At 44.8% G+C, this 22,644-nt stretch overlaps 1 protein-coding gene across 1 annotated transcript in view; it reads right to left on the minus strand.

Moving 5' to 3' along the window:
• Positions 1-22,644, minus strand: part of TRIO (trio Rho guanine nucleotide exchange factor) — a 224,096-nt gene that overhangs the window by 114,314 nt on the left and 87,138 nt on the right. The window contains exons 14-21 of the mRNA XM_044916685.1: positions 18,970-19,165; positions 18,013-18,179; positions 15,820-15,939; positions 13,959-14,150; positions 13,330-13,479; positions 9,699-9,813; positions 5,940-6,055; positions 2,140-2,262 (exon numbers count right to left, since the gene is read on the minus strand). Coding sequence (XP_044772620.1) covers positions 2,140-2,262; positions 5,940-6,055; positions 9,699-9,813; positions 13,330-13,479; positions 13,959-14,150; positions 15,820-15,939; positions 18,013-18,179; positions 18,970-19,165 — 1,179 coding nt within the window. The remainder of the gene's footprint in view (positions 1-2,139; positions 2,263-5,939; positions 6,056-9,698; positions 9,814-13,329; positions 13,480-13,958; positions 14,151-15,819; positions 15,940-18,012; positions 18,180-18,969; positions 19,166-22,644) is intronic.

The raw sequence follows: 22,644 nt of genomic DNA on the forward strand, positions 1-22,644 counted from the left end.
GTCAAAGCAAAAGATTCTCTACATAACAAAAGAAAAATGGTTCTTAGAAGAAACTGTGATGGGGGAAAGAAGGCAAGCAACATCTCCAAACACCAGAGCAGTTGCTATCGGATTAAAACAAAGGCAGCCGGAAACCAAAGGGAAAAAATGCTAAGAAAGAAAGTGAGAGGTGTTCTTTTCAAAATCTACCAGTTCCTCTTGGCAAAACTGACTCAATGTATTCAGTGAAAGAAAGAGCTCTGTATATCTGGGAAACAGCAAGGTCAGATATTACCTGTGATTTCATTTGCTTATTTTTACAAAACGCAAGGGCAAAAATATGCCCATTCCTGCTCATTCTTTAATAACCACACCCCAAATTTGAGAAGGAAAATTCAGGAATAAAAAATCCTTTTGTATACACCCCACTGGCGGAACACAACTGTCACGCTAGTGCACTGTAGATGGTGACATGCACATCACATTCTGTGTGCATGGCGCCCCCTGGGGTTGTGCAGTGACCGGGCTGTTTGGCTGTGCATACTGACCTGCGGAGGGCAGCATTAATGGAGATGTAAGTTCGAGAAAAGGAACAAATCTTAAATCTACCTCTGAGTGGTATCTTAGGCATTTTCTTAATACCTCCATAATCAAAGGCTATTCAAAGAAACGAAGATAGATCATATAATGCACACAACTGTAATTTATTATCCAACTATTAACAAAAAACAAGAATTATGTAGCCAAAGGGGTGCTGTATCTAGGAAGCAAAAGACACGCTGCTTACCTGCAGAGGCAGGCAGGTCAGCTCTCCTCAGATGAGTGGGCGGGTGCCCTCCTGTGGGTGCTCATGGCCCCTCTGGGTGCGGCTGTCATCGCCTGATTGTCTGACACCCCCGCCCCCCAATGCTCACGGTGCCCCCGCCAGTGCCAGCTCGCGCCGAGCCCTACAGGGGTCAGTCTGTCGGCAGCCACACTGGACCGTGTGCTCTTCCAGAGCAAAGACCAGGGGTTTCCAGAGCCCAGCACCCCGAGGGTGAGGGGAAGGAAATAAGCTACATCTTGCGGGCGGGCAGTAGTAGAGGGCAGGGCAGAATAGCAGGAGGGGTCAGAAACAGTTACAGAAAACAAAAAGTACAAATAAACATAATACAAAGTAGCTGTTGCCACTCTAGAGGATTTAAAAATTTCCCATTGACGGTTTTCAAAGCCACCTTAAGGGCCACATGAGGAAATCAATTTTTTTTTTACTTTGTGGCAATACTTCTTTTTAATGAAAAATACTATCCAGCTCGATCATTTATTTCTACTAGTAAATTTGAATTTCCAGTTTAAAAAAAAAAAACTCAAATCTATCACCCAAAACATAGGCACGTCTGAAAATAAAACTTTGAAAAACCAAAAATTAGCACAGCTTGAGAAGGGAACTCTAAAAATCTCAAAATTGTTTTGAGGTAAAAGAATGAGCCTCTGTGGGTATACACTTTAACTGGGAAAACATTCATGGCAATGTGTGGAGTCTTACAGATTTGCTTAAAAATTCATATTTATGCCCATATATTACATACGCCACGTCTTTAATTCTACTTCGCTTTTCAGGAGGAAAGTGAAGATGTCTCCACCTGCATAAGCCTATGAAGAGCCGGCAGGAGAGCGTGCAGAGGTGAACTCTGCCCCCCGCAGCCCAGACAGGTTCCCGACCAGATGGGACGCGTGTGGGCAGGGCTACGGTAGCAAGTGTCACCCACCAGAGACCAGGCAAGGAAGCGTCCTCAGAACACACCCAAGCCAAGTCGGTAACACCAGTGTTTCCTAAAAATAGCAAGTACTCAGAAAAGACCTTGGGGGAATAAAAAAACAAAGAAAAAGAATAATGAAAAGGACAAAAGAGAAAACATAAAGGTATCTGCCGAAGTCAGAGGACCCAAAGGAAACACCACATAAAGGGAGGGACAGCTGAGGGGAAGCGTGAAAGGCAGAAAGAAGTGTCACCTACATTAATATACAACGAGCCACTGGGGTCCCTCTGTTTCTCCAATTTTGGATAAGGTGTTTAAGTGATTTTTTTTTTTTGAGAACTATCTTATGTACATGAAGTATCCTGTTCTAGGTTATTCTGGAAAACCCTGCTGGGTGTATAGACGACCAACCTGAACCTACCTTTGCGGTGATCTGAAACTCCTCGTGCTCTTTCAGTAGCTCTTGGGTGTGCTGTATGCTTGAGCCCGTGGAGGTATGTGTGGAAAGGTAGAACTCCCCGTTGTCATGGATCCATTCTAGAGCCTGGGGAGGGAAGGAATGGAGACGCTCATGCCTGAGCCCTGGTAAAGGAGGCCCACTCCCTGCGTCGCCCACGCAGATGTGCAGTCACAAGCCCAGGCTGGTACACACCTACAAGTACCTCTTTCAAGGACAGATGAGCTTCTGAAATAAGTATCATAATTCCAAAAGGAAAAGGAAAAACCTGACATTCTAGAAAGTTGTAACCACCTCACATATCGCAATGATTAAACGGTTCCTATAGCGGTGAAATGCACTCGCAGTAGAAGAAACTACAACTAAGACCCTTTCAACAAGGATACTGAGAAGATGTGGATGAAGGGATGATTTGAGACCCTCACACTGCTAAATGTTTAGGCCTTTCTTCCTTTTCCTGCCTTCAGTGAGTACCAGGTGGGATCCACCACACTTGCTCTTTGGGGGTCCTATCCCATGATACACAAACGTGCCACTGGGGAGCTGCTAGGAGAGGACATGCCTTAAGCCCTGTGGCTGCAGGAGAGAGGTGAGCGCACCTGAGGAGAAGGGAAGGGGGCCAGCGAGGTTCAGACTGCAATGACCCGGTTCTAACGTGTGTGCTATCTCATGCCCTTAGATAAAAGTTGTTTCACTACTTCTATTTCCATATAACTGAAGTGAAATCAGACTTACATATGCATCTAAAAACACAACACTGGGGGAAAGAAACATAAAAATGTAGAAGCTTTTATATTTGCCACTTGTAATCTCTGAATCAGCCACTGTACTTTGCTAGTCTTAGAGCAGAAATGTCACTGTGTTTATTAGATACATCACAGCATTTACAGCATTTTAGAAGGAAACCATGACCTGGACAGCTGACTGCACGGGAATTACGGCTGTTATGCCTGAGCATGGCTATCCCGCCCCTGGAACAATGTTAACACTGCTGCTGAATCAAGGTAGAAAGTGATGTTTGTCAATTCACTCCAAAGGTCCCAGGTTTTTCCACATTTACAGCACGCTGTCTCTTGAAGGCCTACTGTGGAGTCAGGTGCTACCTGGGGGACTGGAGAATGAGCGAAGCTTTGGCCCTGCCCCTGTAGAGTGGGCAGGAGGAGGGAGATGGACAAAGATGCACAAAGACAAATGAGAGCAGGGATACCATGCTTAGAACGGTAGGTCAGCAGAAGTGGTGTCTAAACTAGGACAGGCTGGCTGGGAAGCAACAGGCTCAGAAGAATGGGGAGAAGCTCAGTAGGTAGAGGGGCATGCACCATGGCCCCAGGCTGGTGAGCTGGCCCGCTATGGAGGCTGAAGGTGAGGCTGGAGAGAAGATGGGGAGGGCAGGAGGGCCCAGGAGCTCACAGGCCCAGTTTGGACTTTTCTGTGAAAACTAATGGGCTGCCATGTAGAAAAGGAATTTCAGTACACAGTGAATGGAAGAAGTAACACTGGTCAGCAAACTGGCTCAAAGATTCAGGCAGGACACAGCTGGGGTTTCTATAGCATGATGGCTCTGACTGTGAAGGGGGAGGGCAGATCTGACCCGTGTGGGGGGTCTACACCTATGGGACTCACGAGGGAATGAAGGTGGGAAACTGGGGAAAGAAAGGAAGCAGGAGGTATACACCCTGTAAGGTGAGGGGGTGTGGGGGACACACCCTGTAAGAGAAGGGGGTCCTGGGGGATACACCCTGTAAGAGAAGGGGGCTTGGGGGACACCCACATAGGACGATGGAGCCTGGGGAACACACCCCATAAGATGAGGGGGCCTGGGGGTCACCCACGTAAGATGAGGAGGGGGGACAGGGCTTCACGAGTCCAGTTCTGCTCTCAGTGAGGCCAAAGTAGAGACACCAAGGAGGCAGCTGGGATTTCTGAGTCTGCAGACCCGAAGTAGAGGTCAGGGCTACCTTCATGACAAGGTACCAGCAGAGGAGGTAAGAAGATAGGAAAGAAACTAGAGCTAGCCCCAGACTAAGCCTGAGAGGATGCCAGCGTTCAGCAGTGGAGAGCCTGGGAAGAGTGCCAAGGAGGCCGGAGGCGCCCAGGAAGCCCGAGGGCCGGGACTCGCCCACAGAGCTGGGGCGGAAATCACTGCTCCGCGTTCCAGCCAGTTAAGCTCAGGGTGCCGTCCTGAGGCCCGTGCATCAGGAGGAGCCTCCAGGACTGGGGTTACAAACAAGCAACTTCACTACGGGACTGTGAGCACAGCATAGAACCCAGTGGGCTGCAATGGCCTACACTTCCTGATTTCATTTTTGGCACATGAGCTGACTTTAGGAAAAAGCAACAACACATTCCATTGTTTTTCTCCATTAAAATGATTATTTACAATTGTGTTCTCTGTAGCTGAATGACTGCTTGTCTTTCAACAGAGAAACAATAAAGACATATGAGAAGAGATTATGAGATAATCTCTAATTAGAAACAAAATCAGGCCCCATGAGTCTGAAATATGGTTGAACTATCATTAAATAAAATGTAATTTAAACACTAAAAACACTGCTTGCCACTTCTGTTGGGAATATAACTACCTCTAGTAACATCAGCCAAGATGAGGGAAGGGTTGAGTCTGGGTGCCAGATCTATGGACCAGAAACTGCAGCTTACAAACCTCGAGGGAACCGAGCCATTCTGAGCACCTCGCTGCCCACTCGAAACCAACATTGACCAAATCAAAAGAAAATATTCTCCCTAAGTGGGAAACTGTGCTGAGGAAGATTTAATCTTTAAGCTAAAAGATTTAACTGAATGCCTACTCTGTGGCAGGCACAGGTGAAGTCAGAAGACCGTCCAAGTCTGATGTGGTCACCAGCGACCCACAGCACCAAAGGGACTCTAAGCCCCCTGACATGCAGGACATGAGCTGGCTCACACAGGCGTTCTGAGAATGAGCCTTCTGTCCTCCGTGCCCTCCAGACTCTCCACATTCTGGACCAACAGCTTACAGATTCCTATGCTACCGTTAAAGCCAAAGAGAAGTGACAGGAATCTTAGTTCAAGTTAGGGGTCAGACAGACTTTACGCTACAACGATCTTCCACGACTAACCATACCGGCGGAAGCACTTATCCCAAAACGACTTCAGAAGATGGAAACTCTAAACATACCTTTTTATTTATTTTTTTATGTAGGCTCCACGCCCAACATGGGGCTTGAACTCATGACCCTGAGATCAGGAGTCCTGTGCTCTATTAAGTGAGCCAGCCTGATGCCCCCTAAACATACCCTCTTGATGTCTCTGCATTAGTCAACTGCATGAACACTTTTTTACTCTGCTGAATTCTTAGAAATTCTATCACACTTCTTACCTAATTTTAGCTCAAGTTATCTGAAGAACAAAATTTTACCTTGAAAATATAATTATAGCAAAATAAAAAAAAACAAAACACCCACCCACTTGTATTTATACAAGTACAGAACCTAGATCCCACAATGATTTTTGAATCATTGTCATAAGTAGGACTTGTCCCTGGTGGTCCTAAATATGAGCCAACGGCAGCAGAGGCGGGCTGTGTGACACACTTGCTGAGGGCCCAAACCCACTTCTACGGGGTGTGGGTTTTCTTTTCATGACAAGTTTATTTAAAAGGCATGACCCTCTTGATCATTTGAAAGTGGTTTTCAAAGTGGCTGACAGGTCAAGAGCTTCCCAGGGGAGGCTGGAAGTCTAAATAGAGGGTGGAGAGCACGGGGGAGCCCGGTGTAATGACTGACCTGCTTGGCACTTCGTTCAAAGACCACATACTGCTGGCACTGGTCTAGCCGTCTCTTTCTCATGGTCCAGTAATGCAATACCCTGTTCTCCCGCTGGAAGAGTTCATTCAAGATATCTAAGAGAATAAAGACAAAGACATATGTCGGGGCTTGCAACCAGTGAAAACACTTGCAAAATCCCATTCAACGTTCTTTAAAGACTTAATGCAAATGTCAATGCAAGACAGAGTATTAAATTACAAGCCACACGGCTTGCTCGCCCAATGTTCTCAGTGAGCGTGTCCACCAGACCTCAGACCTCTCCTTCTGCTCTTACCCCAATTTGTTGTCTTACGATTGAGGTCACTGGAAACTGAAGACTGGCCTCCAGTATCTTTGGTTAGCTGGATGAGTGGGATAAGCTATTGCATCCCCTGCTGGGGCAATCTGACAATGGCTTAAACAATTTTAAATTGTTTTAGTATTAAATAATTTGTATTAAATAATTAAATAATTATTTCAGTATTAAATAATTTGTTCAACAACATTAAAACCTTCCTGTAGAAAGAATTTAGTATAAAGGATCTATGTCATAATGGTGGAGTACTAGAAGAAAACACAGTTTTGTTTTTTCTTTCTTCTTTTTTTTTTTTTTACAAAGACAAAAACAAAAACATAAGCCATTAGGAGAAGCAGGGACATGAAGTAGAGAAGCATGGAGCCAGAAAGGCCAAAAACCCTGATTACATAACACTGTAAATGTCATAACCAAACAAAATCCACCATAACAGTACAGCACCAATAAAAAGCTAGTTAAAATTATTGGGAAAATACAACACAGACCAAATGTACTTGCTTGTCAACAGGGAAAGATGAACGGTCCATTAGAAAAATGAGCAAAGCATATAAAGATTTTATTTATTTGAGAGAGAGAGAGAGGGAGAAGCAGACTCCCTGCTGAGCAGGGAGCCCGATGTGGGGCTTGATCCCAGGACCCTGAGATCATGACCTGAGCTGAAGGCAGACACTTAACTGACTGAGCCACCCCAGTGTCCTGAGCAAAGCATATAAACATGAAGTTCATAATTTCTAAAATATGGCCACTAAATACACAGAAACATGTTTAACCTCACTCAGACAATGAGACCATCTTGCACCCTTTTCCTGGCAAGCCCTGGTGCTGTTCAGCGCTGGCAGGATTGGGGGAGAGGAACATGCAGGGGTGACCCCGTATTACTGAGGGGAGACAGCACCACTCTTGCAGCAGGCGCTCTGGCGACAGGTGGCGACAGGTGACATCATCGCAAGTGTGCATACCTTTGAACCAGCAATTCATCTTTCAGATGTACGGTGCTTACACAAGCCACATGTACTCAGGTGCACAAACACTAAGGCACTGTTTGGAAAAACTGGCAGTGACATCTGAGCCCAACTGGGAGACAGGTTAAGTCAACTACGAAATCATTATCCTGGACATTAAAAATGATAGAGCAGATCTTTAAATTGTGATATAGAAAAAGGACTAAGATATACTATTATTATTATTATTATTATTATTATTATTATTTTGAGTAGGCTCGACACCCAGGCCTGGCTGAGATCAAGACCTGAGCTGAGATCAAGAGTCAGATGCTTAATTGACTGAGCCATCCAGGTGCCCCAAAAGAGGACTAAGATGCATTATTAAGTGAAAGAAGAAAATTGCAGCAAAAAACAGTCCCATTTTGGTAAAAAAATAAAAATGCGGGATGGTGAGAGGAGTGGAATCCATGCGTGTTTTTCTCTATATATTTATGTTCATATTCATAGACATACCCACAAAAAAGTCTTAATGGTGGTGACCACTGGCAAACAAAATAGGAAATTTATATACATTTGTACACTTAATTTTTTTTACAGTAAGTCTGTTTTACTCAAAGTTTATAAAATATACAAGGAACTTTGGAAGAAGATTCTAGAGACAAACTGCAAATCAAATAAATGGTATCTAGATTATAGCTTCATTAATATTGGGAAACCTTAAAAATACTAAATTATCCACAAATATTTCCCAAGGTCCGGGTGGGCTGAGAAACATGAACCTGTGAGCAGGATTTATGTGGCAGTTCAGTGGTCATGCTCCATTATCTTTACTGAAAAATTAAACTAATGTAGTGACACAAATTAGGACTTTGAAATTTGAAGCCAGTCAAAAAATTAAATGAAAGTATCACATGTGAAAATTAACATGAGCCAACGGGTCTTTTCCAGGCTCTTCTTTCTACAGTCCCTGCCGGGAGCCCGACTGACTTGGGCAAGTAAGCGGCCAAGCAGAGCGTTGACCGCCCCCGCCCAGACTGGGACGGGAAACCAGCTGGGGCTTCCTCATGTACCTGAAGGACTGTCTGGGGTCTTGGGATGCTGTCTCTTCTGGCACCCTCACCCTTACGTGGATTTGCCGCACTGTCCCACACATAAATCTTTCGTCCCCAAGTACCCAATGAGAGAAACAGGACATTCTGTTTTTAACTGTCCGTAGCACCCAGAATGATGATACACGGCAGCAAGGGCGCAGTGACTACCTAGTGCATGTGCATGTAGAGCACCCTCTCCTCTCACACACGCACACATGTGGTACAACCCAGGAAGGATCATAACATCTTTGATCAGAGAAAGCAGAGTACGACCAACAACCAAAGGCAATACTGAAGGATGAGAGAAAGGCAATGATTTTTACATGAAATGAGCCAAATAAACCGACTACCAATGCAAGGAACTTGCTGGCAATGAAGACTTGCTCCTGCTGAGAAATGGCTGTGTTAGTCACTCATTTCCCCAAGAGGGCAGTCCACCAAGTAACAAATACGAAATCTCCTCTGTGGAGCGCAGAGGACTCTACCAGTGCGACAGATCATTTTTCTGTGACACCTCTGACAGATGAATCCAGATGAACAGGGAGTATAATACACAACATTTCTGCCAACCATATGGGTTTAAACAGTGAGACGAATCATTTGTTAATGGATTATGGCAACTGTTCCCCTATGAGGCCCAACTCTGAGAGCGCAGGCTGTGTGGGGCCCCAGGTTCCTCATCTGTTTACTGCCGGCCCCTGAAGCTCATGGTGAGGATAGCAGGTGCCTCAATGTCAAGACTGTTTCAAACTCTTAATCATTTTCTGAGATTATTTCCATTGTAAAGTATTCAATCAGAATTCTAGAGTGAAAACCATCAGTCCTCCTCACTTCTATCCATACCAATCCTATTAACAGTTTAGTATCAAATTTTCCCAGACGAGTTTCCATGCACTTAACATTATATATATGCATACATAAAAACCCATGGCTTTACAGATTTTTACTCTCAAATGATACCAGAATGTATGATATTTGGCAATTTGATTTTATTAATGCTTTAGTATACAAATCTATAATACCTTCCAGCAATGATTTTGGTGTATAATTTCTTAATTTGAACTTTTAAAAATATTTTGACTCTAGATAAATTCTGGTTTTCCTTTTCCCCCAATTAACAGTATTTTCACTTGCTTGAACAAAATAGTCCATACTAATAAATATCATGCTGCATTTTCTCCCTGCTTATACTCTTCAACTTTAGTCAACAAAGTATCAATCTGCATCATTTGCTTCATATTTTATTATTAAACAAAGATAACTGGCAAGAACTTTAATAATATGAAATGTATATTTAAAATGAAGCCTTGGGTCTCAGGATTTTAGAACACATCCTGCCCAACTCCTTGTACTGCTTGCCAGTAAAATGACTCGTAGCTGTACTCACTTTTCACTTGTTGTTCAGGGGCTTTGATATGGGTCACCATTCCAGGCATGTTCACACTGTTCCTATGCAGGTACTTCAGGAAGACATCTGCATTCCTTCTAGCAAGTGTGCAAGCCTAAGAGAATCATGGAGGGCAAGGTGTTGTTAATGGGACTTCGACAAACATGTATTTTGAGTACGTATGGATGACAACATCATATAGCTCTAACACACATCTTTAACTAAAACATTCGTCGGGCCAACCTGTGGTTTGGAGAATACATAGGTTACATCCTATTTCAATTAAAAAAAAAAAATCTGTCTTGGACCTCTTGCTCTGAGGAAGTCAGCTGCCGTGTTGAGCGCCGCCCCACGGAGAGGTGCACAGGGCAGGGGACTGAGAGAGGCCACTGGCCTGCACAGAGAGGAGGTGGGGTCCTTCTCCTTCCGGGCCCCCAGCCAACAACCTAGCTGCAGCTTTGGGAGAAACCTTGAGTGAGAGCACCCAGCTAAGCTGTGCCCGGATTTCTGGAAAGGGCAGACAGCATTTTCAGCTTTCCAAGTCCTGTATTGTCTACCTCCCGGTAGCAAGTACTGAACCCAACCACTGTGGAGGAAAGCCACCACGGGCAACATGGAGAGGAGTGAAGAGTGAATGGATTTAGCTCTCGGGGGCTTAGACTGCCAACCCCTGGTTTGAGCCATCAGTTTTGGGGTGGTTTGTTTTGTGGTGTTATTGTGGTAATAGATGACTGATGGATTCCACGTTTATAAACCAAGTAAGTAATTTCATTAATGTATTAAAAAAAAGAGGGAAAATACCCTTAGTTATATGTGAGTTGGAAATATCTTATCCATTTCCTGTCTCAGCTCTGGAATTACTCTTTCTTCTAGAAGCTCTGTTTCCGCCTTCTGATACATGGTATTTAGACCACAATCTGGACAAGACACAGGGAGCTCATTATTACTGGTTGGTCACTATTTCCAGACCTTTGCAGTACATGGAGCTAGGACACTTTTTAATTAAGAGAAGAATGTATCACGAGTCTCCACAGATTATCCTAAAATTGGTTGCACTCCAAACAGTGAGGAAGTGGCCGCAGACAACTGGGGTTATGTCAGGAGGACGTCAGAGCCAACCTGCCTGGAAGGAGCTCCCACGAATGGGACAAGTTGATATAAAAAGATAAATGACTGCAATTGATCAAAACACACCAAATATCTTAAAATCCATGAAGATAGAACAAAAACTAATCCTATGCAGATGTTGCTAGGGCAACAGCTCATTATTCTGAAAATGATAAGCAAACAAGCACTTAGCCTGCCTTTTCTGGACAAACTCTATTTGAGAGTAACCAAATAGCTAAAGAGGGAATAATTCTAGCTAATCAAGGCAGAAGGAATGATAGAATCTCACCATTTTGCAACTCCTAATGAAGCATTATCACCACAGGGTAATCAACCCATTAGGTAAAAGGCAGACAGAGAAGCACATAATGGATTAAATGGACTTACCACGGTTGAAGCAATGGTAAACCCTCCTATCACATAGACAAAAGAGAAGCAGACCTTATGTGACTCCTGATGGAATGCCAGGTACGCAGAGTGCCCACGCACACACTCACACTCAAGCCTGAATCCAAGTGAGGCTCTCAACATAACACACTTAGAGAATCCAGGATGGTAAAAAATGACTCCACAGGATGCAATTATGGAAATCCAGAGTGAGAAAAATCCCACAGTATAAGTTACTTCTTCAGCTAATAAATAGAGAGAGTGGTGTTTCGATTAAAAGAGATTTGGAGGGGCTCCTGGGTGGCTCAGTCATTAAGCGTCTGCCTTCTGCTCAGGTCATGATCCCAGGGTCCTGGGATCGAGCCCCACTTCGGGCTCCCTGCTCCGTGGGAAGCCTGCTTCTCCCTCTCCCTCTGCCCCTGCTTGTGTTCCCTCTCTATATCTCTGTCAAATAAATAAAATCTTTAAAAAAAGAGAGAGAGATTTAAGAGACATATCAATAAAGTCAATGTGCGGACCTTGTTTGAATTCTGATTAAAACCATATATAAGACAATACGGGTCAGAGAAATTTGAACACTGTTGGATTTTGTATAAAATAAGAGATACTGTTAATTTTCAGGATCCGATAATGGTGTTGTGGTTATGTTTTAGAAAGGCAGAATTTAATGTTTAAATACATACTGAAGTATTTACAAATAAAATGATGTAATATCTAGAATTTAAAGTAGCCCAGGGAAAGTGGGCATATGCCCATGTGCTGATAACTACTGATGCTGGGTGAGAAGTACATAGGAGTTTGTTACCTGTTCTATTTCTGTATGTATCTTTAAACTTCCATTATGAAAAGTTTAAAGCTATCCAATACACAGACACTACTGAACCCAGCTGAGTGAAGGAATCTGAACAGGCCAGTGAGTATTTTGTTTTATAATTTTATCTAAGTATCTGTCTTATTTAGACTAAGTAGTATTCAATTCTGTTTATTCTAAATGGATTGCAGAGAAAGAGAGGCAAATTATGAGGATCCCAATGGAAACGTCCTCACAGTGGCGGGCATTTCATAATTGTAACAAGCAAGGACACGTAAGCCCAGGGCTTTCAAGTTCTGTTTGAAATGGTTCAACTGGAGGCTGAGGGAGTCACCGCTGTTTTCCCACCCTGATCTGCTACAAAGAAAGTCATGTGATGGAAGCTCAAAATAAATGACCAGATAGAATTTTCAAAGAGTTACAATCTGTTCTCCCAGACTAAACAGTAACTGTCAGACATCACCTTCAGAATGGAAACAGAAATTATTAAATGTAACAGGAAATGGGGTCAGAGGGGTCAGAATGCCAAAACAAAACTCAATAAAGTGACAATGAAAAGCACACACCACACCTATTTTTAACAGGTCTGAGTAGCAACAGGCAGAGCCTCAGAAGATTCTTCAAGAGTGAAAGAATGCATCACAGAAACATGGAAATGTTGCCAAATGTTTTGAGCACTTTTTTACATTTGGGTGATTTAGGTATGAACACACACACACACACACACACACGAGACAAAGGCGGCTAGAGAAATTCCTCATTTAAAGCTTCTCAGAGTTCAAACTTCCAGCCGGGCCTAAATGGGATTAAGTCTCTTTTGCAGGATGAGTGAGTATTAGTAACTAATCCTATAAACTCCAAGAGGTGTTCCTGCTTTGTGTCTACTCTGCACTGGGTTCAGTATTCCTAAAAAGGCTGAATTTCCAAAGGAAGATTATTTCAAGCTATCGGCATTTCTGTCTCACCAAATCAATCTCTCTCTCTGCTCAGAATCATCTGGTGCTCTGACTTCCACCCATGCTTTATTCACACAGGTTTCCAGCTCTTTGGGAAAACTAGGGAGTGTAAATCACAAATGGAAGATTTTAAGACTTTCTCTGACCAACTAGCCCAGCGTGGATGCAATGTCACACAAAGGGAGAGCTACAGGTGTGGGGAGGCCCCCCCCCACACCCCGCACCGCCCCAGGCCCTGCACGCCTGGTGCCTGGGAACATCTGGGGTTCTCTGACGGACAGTCTGCACCCTGCCATCTTCAGGTGAACCCTCTTGCATTTGTGTCCCCTGTTCAGGGAGGCACCAGCACCCCAAACGGCTGGCTCCTTACCTTCAGGAATGCTTCCTTTTGCTCCAAGTGCTTGCTGATCATTGGGGTGACGTGGTCCGTCTCTGAGTTGGGGCCCAGCTTGTCGGCTCCTCCACACCAGTCCTCTTCTCTCTTGTACTCCTGCTCCAAGCTCTCGAGGACACTGCAGACCTGTGAGCAGAAGAGTCGCAGGCTAAGAGGGGCCGGTCGGTGACTGACAGCACAGAGCAACATCTCCGGCAAGTGTGGTAGGTCAGGCTCTGGGGATAAAGGTGTTGGCCTGGGAACCAAGACCATCGGAAGGAACCATGGGCTCCGTCTTACGTGAGGACAAATGCAGGGGTCAAAATAGGCAGGCCTTTCAGAACAAGAACGAAATAAAAACAGAATTTCTAGTCTCTCTCTGGTGCATTTCAGGCTATCCATTTAAATGAGAGGAGAACGGAGGTCCTCTCAGCTCCTTTCCAACCTATTACTCTTTGAGTCCTAAGGTAAGCAACAACCCTTCTACTTCTAGAATGCTTTTCTCTGCCTGGGTTGAAGTGACTGGCTCAGTAATGACTGAGGATTAATGACGGAGTTGTCCAATAACACTGAGCTCAACATAAAAGGCTGGTCAGGAGCCCAAGGCATCGAACCTGCCTCCTCACCTGCTCTGAGGTTTTGTAGAAGGCGACAGACGCATTCACGAGCTTGAGGCGGTCTTCCATCTTGAGCATGAGCTGCTGCCAGTGAGAGGCCACCTTCTCGGCACAGTCCCGGATCATGTCCATGTCGTAGTGATTGGCCTGCAGCATGGCTTCTGCCTTCTGCTGCACCTGCAGGGCGCTCTGATGTGTCTTCTAAGGAGACAGAAAGGAGAAGGGGAGACTTATCTGACTGGGCGGTCACACGTTTACTGGGAAGGCAGTGGGAAGGCTGCCGCAGTGCTGCTCCACCTGCTTTTATAGAAACAACTTCCCCTAATACTCATCAGGACACTCCTACAAACACAGCAGACTGTGCAGTAAGATAAAAAAAGTTTTCATGCCTAGCAACAACCATGCTTATGCTTAAATTACCTAATGAAGGATGAAATGCATTAAGACATTCCAGAATGGGTCCCACTTGTGGGGTTCTCAGCTTGAGAAATAGCAGGGAAAATTAATAGCCAATATTCTAAAAAAGCTGTTGAAATGTTCCAAGTTTATTCTTCCTATTGGTCCTTCTTGTAATAGCAGCTAGACGCACATGGACACATGGAGAAAAAAGGTGGCCACCATGAATGCCTTTTTCATTTTTACCTTAAACTTTAGACTTGAGTAAAAAGTTTTCAAGAACTATTGACTTTAAAAAAGAGAGAGAGAGAGAAACATAACTCAAAGCTAGGAATGAGCCAAGTGTATTCTCTGGAGGCTCATGCCATATTAAAATATCAAACTAACACCAGAAATCCAGTAGAATTCCTGCTCGTGTATGTTCACTAGAATAGAAGATCCCATGAGGGGCTGACAGGTCAGGTTCTCCCAATGAAGACTCAGAACACCAGACAGCACAGCAGTTAGGTGGAGTACATGCGTTTCTGTGGACACAGATTTTTTTCTTTTTCTTCTTCTTTTTTAACCACAGCAAAATTTTGCATTTCACTGAAAAGGCACTAAATGACCCCATAAAAGACTATATGCAGTATAAGCAACCCTACCCTTCACCCAGATACATGGACATGTATTAGGAATTTAATTATTAGAACTCACTAGGCACAGCATACAATTTTCAAAAGATGCCCAGAGTCTGGGCTTCAAGAAGAAGAGTTAATATGTATCTGTTGGCGCTGAGTAGTTGAAAATATGTCAATCTCGAGAATAAATTAACAGTATTTTCTGTGGCTTTCTTCTCTATGTATGTAACTACAGCAGGAAACAAGTTTTCTGCAATCAAATGTTCTTTTTCCCAAGAGTGTACCTTGAGACCACCTACCATAATTAACTCCCCTCTCCCCGCCAAAAACTCGACGAATAATGAATTCGCATGCTGTGAGAGTGAATCTGAGTGGGCTTGGCCCTGGCCTGGCCCTGACCTCGCGAAGGTGAGGAACGTTGCTGTTAACCAGAGTCGGAGGAGTTCCGTGGATAGTGTTGTCTACTGGTGATGTGCACCTGGTCTGGCTGCGCCGCCCTCGGCGCTCTGCTCTGTTCAGGAGTGTGTGTGCAAGACCCACAGAACAGAAAGCCCCTCAGCCCAGACTCCAGCTCAGGTTCTCAGGTGCAGGTGCTCCCGACAGTGGGGGGTGCGTGCCGCCAGGGCCTCATGGCGGGAGGATGGCTCGGCGCTGCGAGGTCCCCAGGCTGGCACACGCCTCCTCCCCTCACTGCAGTCGCCAGCCCGTTTCCTTCCCCTGAAATACACTGGAGATATATCAGCATCATCACTCCGGGTCCTGCTGAACCCCACCGGGCTCAGGGTCAGTCCCCCTGAGGGGGGAGGGGGCTCAGCAGATGTGTCCCGAGGTGGGGGGCAGGCTGGTGTCCCTACCTCGATGGCGTGCTGGAACTGCTCGTGCTCCCTCTGCAGCTGCTCTGCCTCTTGTAACGAGCTGGCCGTGATGAGCCCAGCGTTCAGCATCGACTCTCCGTTGCGGATCCAGCCCAGCACCTGAAACATGACACAGGGAGCTCCAAGCGCCAGCCCTCCACAGGGGATCCCCCTGCGGGCCACCGGGAACAAGAGCCAAGTGGGCAAGGTGGTCAAGCTGCTCACATCAGCTGTGAAGCATGGGTTTCCTTATGATCCCATTGCCAACAGCCTGATGTCCTTCCACAGTATCTGATCTTAAGTGCTGCATTTTACAACTAATTCAGTTATCTTATAGCTTCAAATGGGTGCTGAAAAGGTGGGGAGTCCAGCGGATTGTTATTATTAGTCCACAGGTCAAAGCAGTCACCTACTAGATATCTACTGCCCCCAAATAATTCCCTGATAATGGGGCGCCTGGGTGGCTCAGTCAGTTAAGCATCTGCCTTCAGCTCAGGTCATGATCTCAGGGTCCTGGGATCGAGCCCCACATCAGGCTTCCTGCTCAGCAGGGAGTCTGCTTCTCCCTCTCCCTCTGCCCCTCCATTCCTGCTCGTGTGTGTGCACACACTCTCCCTCTCTCTCAAGTAAATAAAATCTTAAAAAAAAAAACCCAAATAATTCTCTGATAATCAAGAAATGTATTTTTCATTCCTTTTTCCTTAATAAACATGCAAAATTAGCAAACTGCCTGGTAAGGGAACTATTTTTTATTTCACCAACATATTTTCCAATTTAATGCCAGTGTTAAACGACCCGCTAACCGAAGAGCGGATTCAGGGCTGTCCCCTGAGATTCTCAAACAAGAGCATTCCAACCGTGGAAGGTGCAGGACTGCGGGCACTTACTTGTGGCACAGACCGCTAGGTACCTACTCAACGCCTACTTCTCCTCATCTCCTTTACTCAGAAAACCTCGACTTCGTGTGTGTGTCGGTGGGGGGTGGATTAAAATAAAACCACGTCACCGCCCCTACGTCACAGCTCCGTTACAGTTCGGACACTCTCTCCAGCTACCAAGGTCAACGCAGTTGCCTCCGGGCAGTTGTGTGACCACATTTCTTCTCTGATGCAAGTACTGCTTCTTCCCTGTTATGCTTTTCCCTTCCTGCTGCCTGGCAAGTGGAGGGTGAGCCGGGGCTGCAACAGCCACCTGACAACCCGTCACCCACACAGCTACCTCACCTATCACGTGGCCACCGACTGAGCACCTGCAGCAATCTGCCACGTCCTGACGTGTTCCGTAGAGAAAGTAATTTTTGAGCACCACTTTTAGACTCTTATAGGCAAATGCAATTCCTCATGGATAGTTTATGTTTTTGTTTCTTAGACACGTTGTTTTGTTTTTAGCAAGAAGGAACACTTTATTAACTGGTCTTTAAAAGGCTGGTCACAGTACTTCATCTCATTACACGGGAGACCAACAGGTGCTCTTAAAGCTTCCCAGTTTGACAGTGTATCTGCTTTAATGTGAGCATCACCCACTCAGGCACCACACCTTGCTCCCACTCCAGAGGCACCTTATCCCCTCTGCTCAACCAACACGCTTTTCTGTGCCTCCACCAGAATCCCAGAAAGCCATACTTTCCTTGTATCAGGGCGGTATCATGAGTGGTTTCTCTGCTCGTGAAAAAAAAATGTCAGGTACATGCTGAATATATGTATGCATGGAATCCCACTGGCTGTGAGCCGAAAGCAATCCCTCCCAAATGTTCCATTTTTATTTTGCCATGCTGAGATAGGACAGTAGAGCAGGCTGGTCACAGAAGAAAACCCCAGCCCCCTCTAGCCTGTCACCCCATCCAGATTGATAACAGCCTATTTGGCAGAACAATCATAGAGTTATTTAGCCTGAGAAGCAATGTGCTCAGTTTCAAGCAAGAGACCACCAATAACAAAACAAGCTAAGTGAATGTTCCTTTCCAGTGATACACCTGCTGGGCAGGGAAGCCTCTTCCCCTACAGAATAAACACACAGCTGTCCGGGCACTGGTTCCATGTTTGCCCACGAGCTGTGGCCGTACCTGGGGCATGCATGTCACATCATGCCTCACAACAGCTGTGTTCTGTATCCCAGACGACCAGGAGGTCCCTCTTCGGGGGCTTGTCGGGCGGGGCCCCTCCGGTCTGGCTCCACGTCCAGCACCTTGTTTACCTGTTTCACTTCAGCCTGCAGGTGGCGAAGCTGCACACATTGTTCCAGGTGCTTCCGATGCTGTTCCGCTGCTAAATCTAGCTCCTGCTGCTTTTCATGAAGGAACTCCAACAGGTCCTGGACCCGAGTTGCCATGTCGACATCTCTATCGCAAAGCAGCTCCACACCTGCGGGCAGTGAAGGGAGCCCAGAGCTCAACTGGCATGGCTGCCAGCTCTTCAGCCGCGCACCACATACACTGCACTTTTGTGAAGGACCTGCCCGGCCAGGCCAGGCCGTTACCTTGAAGGCCAAGTGCAAGGAAGGCACAGCGGGCAGAGGAGTGTTACATGTGCTTCCGAGCACGGGAGGGGGCCTGCAGGAATGTATCCGATGTGTTCCAAAGCAAAACATGATGTATAGCTAATCAAACCCATTTCCTGTCAATCTATTTCTGCAGGGATAACTGTGGACACGAGCCCTTGACTTTGTCAGTGAGCGAACTCTGGCTTCTTTTTGCTGTACATCCACTTGCACCCTGTTTACTCTTCAGGAAGCACTGAATTTGATTTGTATAAAACGAGTAACGTAGTAGCAGGTTGTCAAACGCTACGGACTTCTCTCTACATTTTTGAGCCCATAGTGACCTCTGCTGGTAAAGTATAAACTAAGAAAAAAAATTAAGAATGTGAAAAATTTTTTGAGATTCACATTTCATTCATGGATGTACAACTGGAGATCACACTCCCTGAGATGACATGCAAGAATATTAAAGGTAAGTACGCTAATCGTATTGTTACTTGTGATCACAGTATGTGAAAATAAAACAGCAAAATGTTCCTTTTGAAGAGCAGGTACCTGAGAAAATCTATGTCACGGGGCTAAGTAAACTTGGCAGCCAGCACACACAAATAAACAGGATGAATTCCCGTATGATATGAAACCCCCACAACTGACAGAATGAAATGCACTCCTTACCCGAAGCCTGCACTTCATTGACGTACTGCAAAAGGTCCTGCCCTTGGTGGATGACATCGAAGGTCAAGTTGTTCATGGTCAGAGCTTTGTCTGCATGGTGCTGGAGGCGTTGTTCTGCTATCGTGAGATCTTCCGTGTCAAAGTCGTTCATTTGCTGAGAAAGCTCATCGTTCCAAGACTCAAGGTCTGAGATGATCTAACACAGGAAAGTATCTTCTTAGGACAAGACTTAAAAATAAGTATCTGCTGTGATATCTCACTGTACCAAGTAGGGAAGGAAGGAACTAATGTGACCATGTCCTAAGGACATGGAAGCCAGCCGTAGGGGCTCCCACAGGCCAAAGATGGGACAGTTAGATACAAAAAAAATCTATCACAATTAAATAAAATTTACAAAATATATAAAAACATATTAATTCCTAATGAATGTTTTTTTTAAAAAAGAAGAGCTAAAAAGCCTAAAATTAAATGAAAAACTCCTCTAATTAGAAGTTGACAGGAAACCAACCTTTATCCTGAAACTGGTAAAAGAGATAATTATTTAAGCCTATAACAATGAAGGAAGATTCCCCTTTATAGATAAATCTAGTTATTAAATGTAGAATAAAATTAGAAAGGCTTTTTTTCTCATTCTGTTTTGAAATTCTAGTGAAATAACTCTTCAGCCAATGACCATCAATGTGCAGTAAACTATAATGGAAAGGATGGGGGTACTTAATGGGAGGGTCAGGCTGCCACCTCCTAATCCCACAGACCAACCTTAGCTCCCTAAAGAAGTGGGACCAGACAGGACTAGCTTTCTGACAGGAGAAGCCGTGGCCCCTGGGGAGCATCTGGCACAGAAACAGAACCTGAATCTTAATCAGGTCTTTACATCGAACTTTCAAGTTTATAGGAAATACCAAGGAAAGAAAAACAGAAGAAAATCACTAAGCGAACGCAGAATGTGGGACCTGGTTCCTTCCCCTGATGCAGTCATTCCAACAAGTCATGGCAGGATAAAAAAAAAAGGGTGGATGAAGAGATGATTCTGGATGGAAAAACTATCAACCAACCGTGAAAGCAGCGCCCACGTGCCTCCCTGCCCCCAGGGCAGCTGCAGGGGTCCGAGAAGAGGCTGGGTGTTAGTTAGAGATCAAGGTGTCCGGTTGGTGAGGGGTGGTAGACTGTGGTTATGTGGGAAAAGGCCTTATTTTGTCGAGATACTTAAGAAAGTCTTTAGGAGGGAAACGGTAAGCTGGCAAAGCTTTGCTCTAACATACTAAGCACAACAATAACAAAAGAAGGGATATTTGCATCAAGGAAGACACAATCCTGCTACATTTGGGAGACAGGCATGTGGACATTCACTGTACCATCCTTGCTACTTTGGAGCCAGTTTGAAAACTTTTGTAATCTACTTTTTAAAAATTTAGGCTAAAAATTACGAAATCCAAAAAGAAGGAAAAAACTTCTTGTGAAAGAACACTGTATTATCTATGCTTCAGTGGGATAACCCTTCCCATGAGTCCTGATTTCCTTTTATCCAGATGAGCAGTAACCACCTGAGTTTGAAAATCTGACAATGTGAGAGAGTTTACATAGAACCCAGCTAGGAGATGGGAAGTAATAAAAACTGAAGGCTTCCCCAAACTCCTACGTCAAAAATCTTCTGGATTTTGGGGCGCCTGGGTAGCTCAGTCGTTAAGCGTCTGCCTTCGGCTCAGGTCGTGATCCCGGGGTCCTGGGACCGAGCCCCACATCGGGCTCCCTGCTCAGCCGGAAGCCTGCTTCTCCCTCTCCCACACCCCCTGCTTGTGTTCCCTCTCTCGCTGTGTCTCTCTCTGTCAAATAAATAAATAAAATCTTTAAAAAAAAAAAAAATCTTCTGGATTTATTCTTTCATTAGTGGGGTCTGCATGCAGTATGTGTATTTACACTAATTTATTAAATTGGGCTAATTTATAAAATTAATGAATTTGAACAATGTTAAATTACACGTAAGCCAAAAAGCCACTGAGGAAAAATATTTTTAAAAAGGAAAGAGCTTACCATACCTTTAAGCTTTATCTCTACCCTAAGGGTAAATTTCTTTCTTAACGTTCCTTTTCTAACACTGAGGCAGGAGAGCATTAGGTGTGGTGGTGAGATACAGACTCAGCAATGCTGTCTCGTGGAGACAGCATCAGGCTCAGACAACACTCAAGAGCGGATAATAAACAAAGATGAACGTGCTAGAACCAGCAGGATTCAAAAATACTCACTGAGCTTATGGCCATGATCAAAGGATCATCAGGAAAAATCCTGCCCAAAGTTTATCATTACAGCTTGTTAACCATACAAGTGAAGACATGAGATCAGTGGCAAAAACAAAGCTCAAGAAAGGGGAAGTAATTTTTGAACACGAATTCTTTGGAGAAGTAACTTTGTTTTTAACTGTATCCCAGAATGTTTAGAAATTCTAAAAGTTCCTCTTCCTAAATGTACATATAACTGTGTTCCGTAAGTAACTATCACAGGATGCTATAGTAATGACTTCACTGTTTTTAGATCAACAGAGCAGATTTTACCTGGAATATCAAGAGGCTGAGACTGCAATACGTCTAAGCCATAGAAAACCCAGATCCACTTTTGAGAGATGGAAAGGCTATGAAATACAAGAGATAGGAGAGATTTTTAAAAACTGGCCAAGGAACAGATAAGTTTCTCCCACAAAGATAACTCCATGCCTCCTACGGGCGGTCGGATGGAGCATTTTCCCAGATAAGGGATGACATCCCAGCCGAAGCCTCAACTGCTAAGGTTTCTATGTTTCAGGATTATTCCAGAGAAAACAGGTTCTTAGGCTATGACATTCTAAAAGCTTTTAAACTACATTTTAGCTGGCCTGTGACTGAACTGCAGGTTTAATTTCCTCAGCTGGGGAAAGCACTACGCCTGGCCGGGCACACTGTTTTTATTAAAGGCCACTTGGAATTTTGTGGCTTTGGTGTGGGAAAATTATGTTTCTGGTGTCTGAGCTACATTTTAAAACACTAGTTTGTTGAAAATGGAAATACAATTAGCATTTTTTTTTCCTTTAAGTAGCAGCAATACAAATGAAGCCAAGAGATTTTTTTTAAATATCAAAATGTGTTGATGAAAAAACTTCAAGTAATGCCTGATTGCTCTGTGTTTTCTAATTGAAACTACTCAATAGCAGCTAAGTTTATCAAAGCAATTCATACGAAGTAGAGGTCACAGAGGAAAAGAGGCATGCTGGGTCTTCTGTTCATATAGTCTGCAACCTGGAACTGGCACACCACGCCCAGGCCCCGGGCAGGTCCTTAATGAGCTCGAGCACAGCGGGCTGTTTCTCTACATGGCTTCATGGGGCTGTAAAGGTCAAGACACTGAGAGCAGATTTTACCAGACAACATGGGTGAGATTTAACTCCTTTCTTGTCATAAACCAATGATGACAATGAAAACAGCCAAGGCGGCCTTTCTTCAATGAAAACACTGATGGAGATTTAGACAGATGGCCGACCAGAGACCCCCCCCCCCATGAGAGGCCCAGTACTGGGCCTGGCCTGGTCCCTGTACCATACGGCAAGACCACCACTCAGAGCTGGGCCTACAGACAGGCCCGAGAGAAGCAGGCAGGGCCCACTTCAGGCAGCTGCTCCCCTGAGCAGAGAGAAGTGAAGCAGTCTAC

Source organism: Neomonachus schauinslandi, chromosome 7 (assembly GCF_002201575.2).
Source record: "Neomonachus schauinslandi chromosome 7, ASM220157v2, whole genome shotgun sequence".
Classification (NCBI taxonomy): domain Eukaryota; kingdom Metazoa; phylum Chordata; class Mammalia; order Carnivora; family Phocidae; genus Neomonachus; species Neomonachus schauinslandi.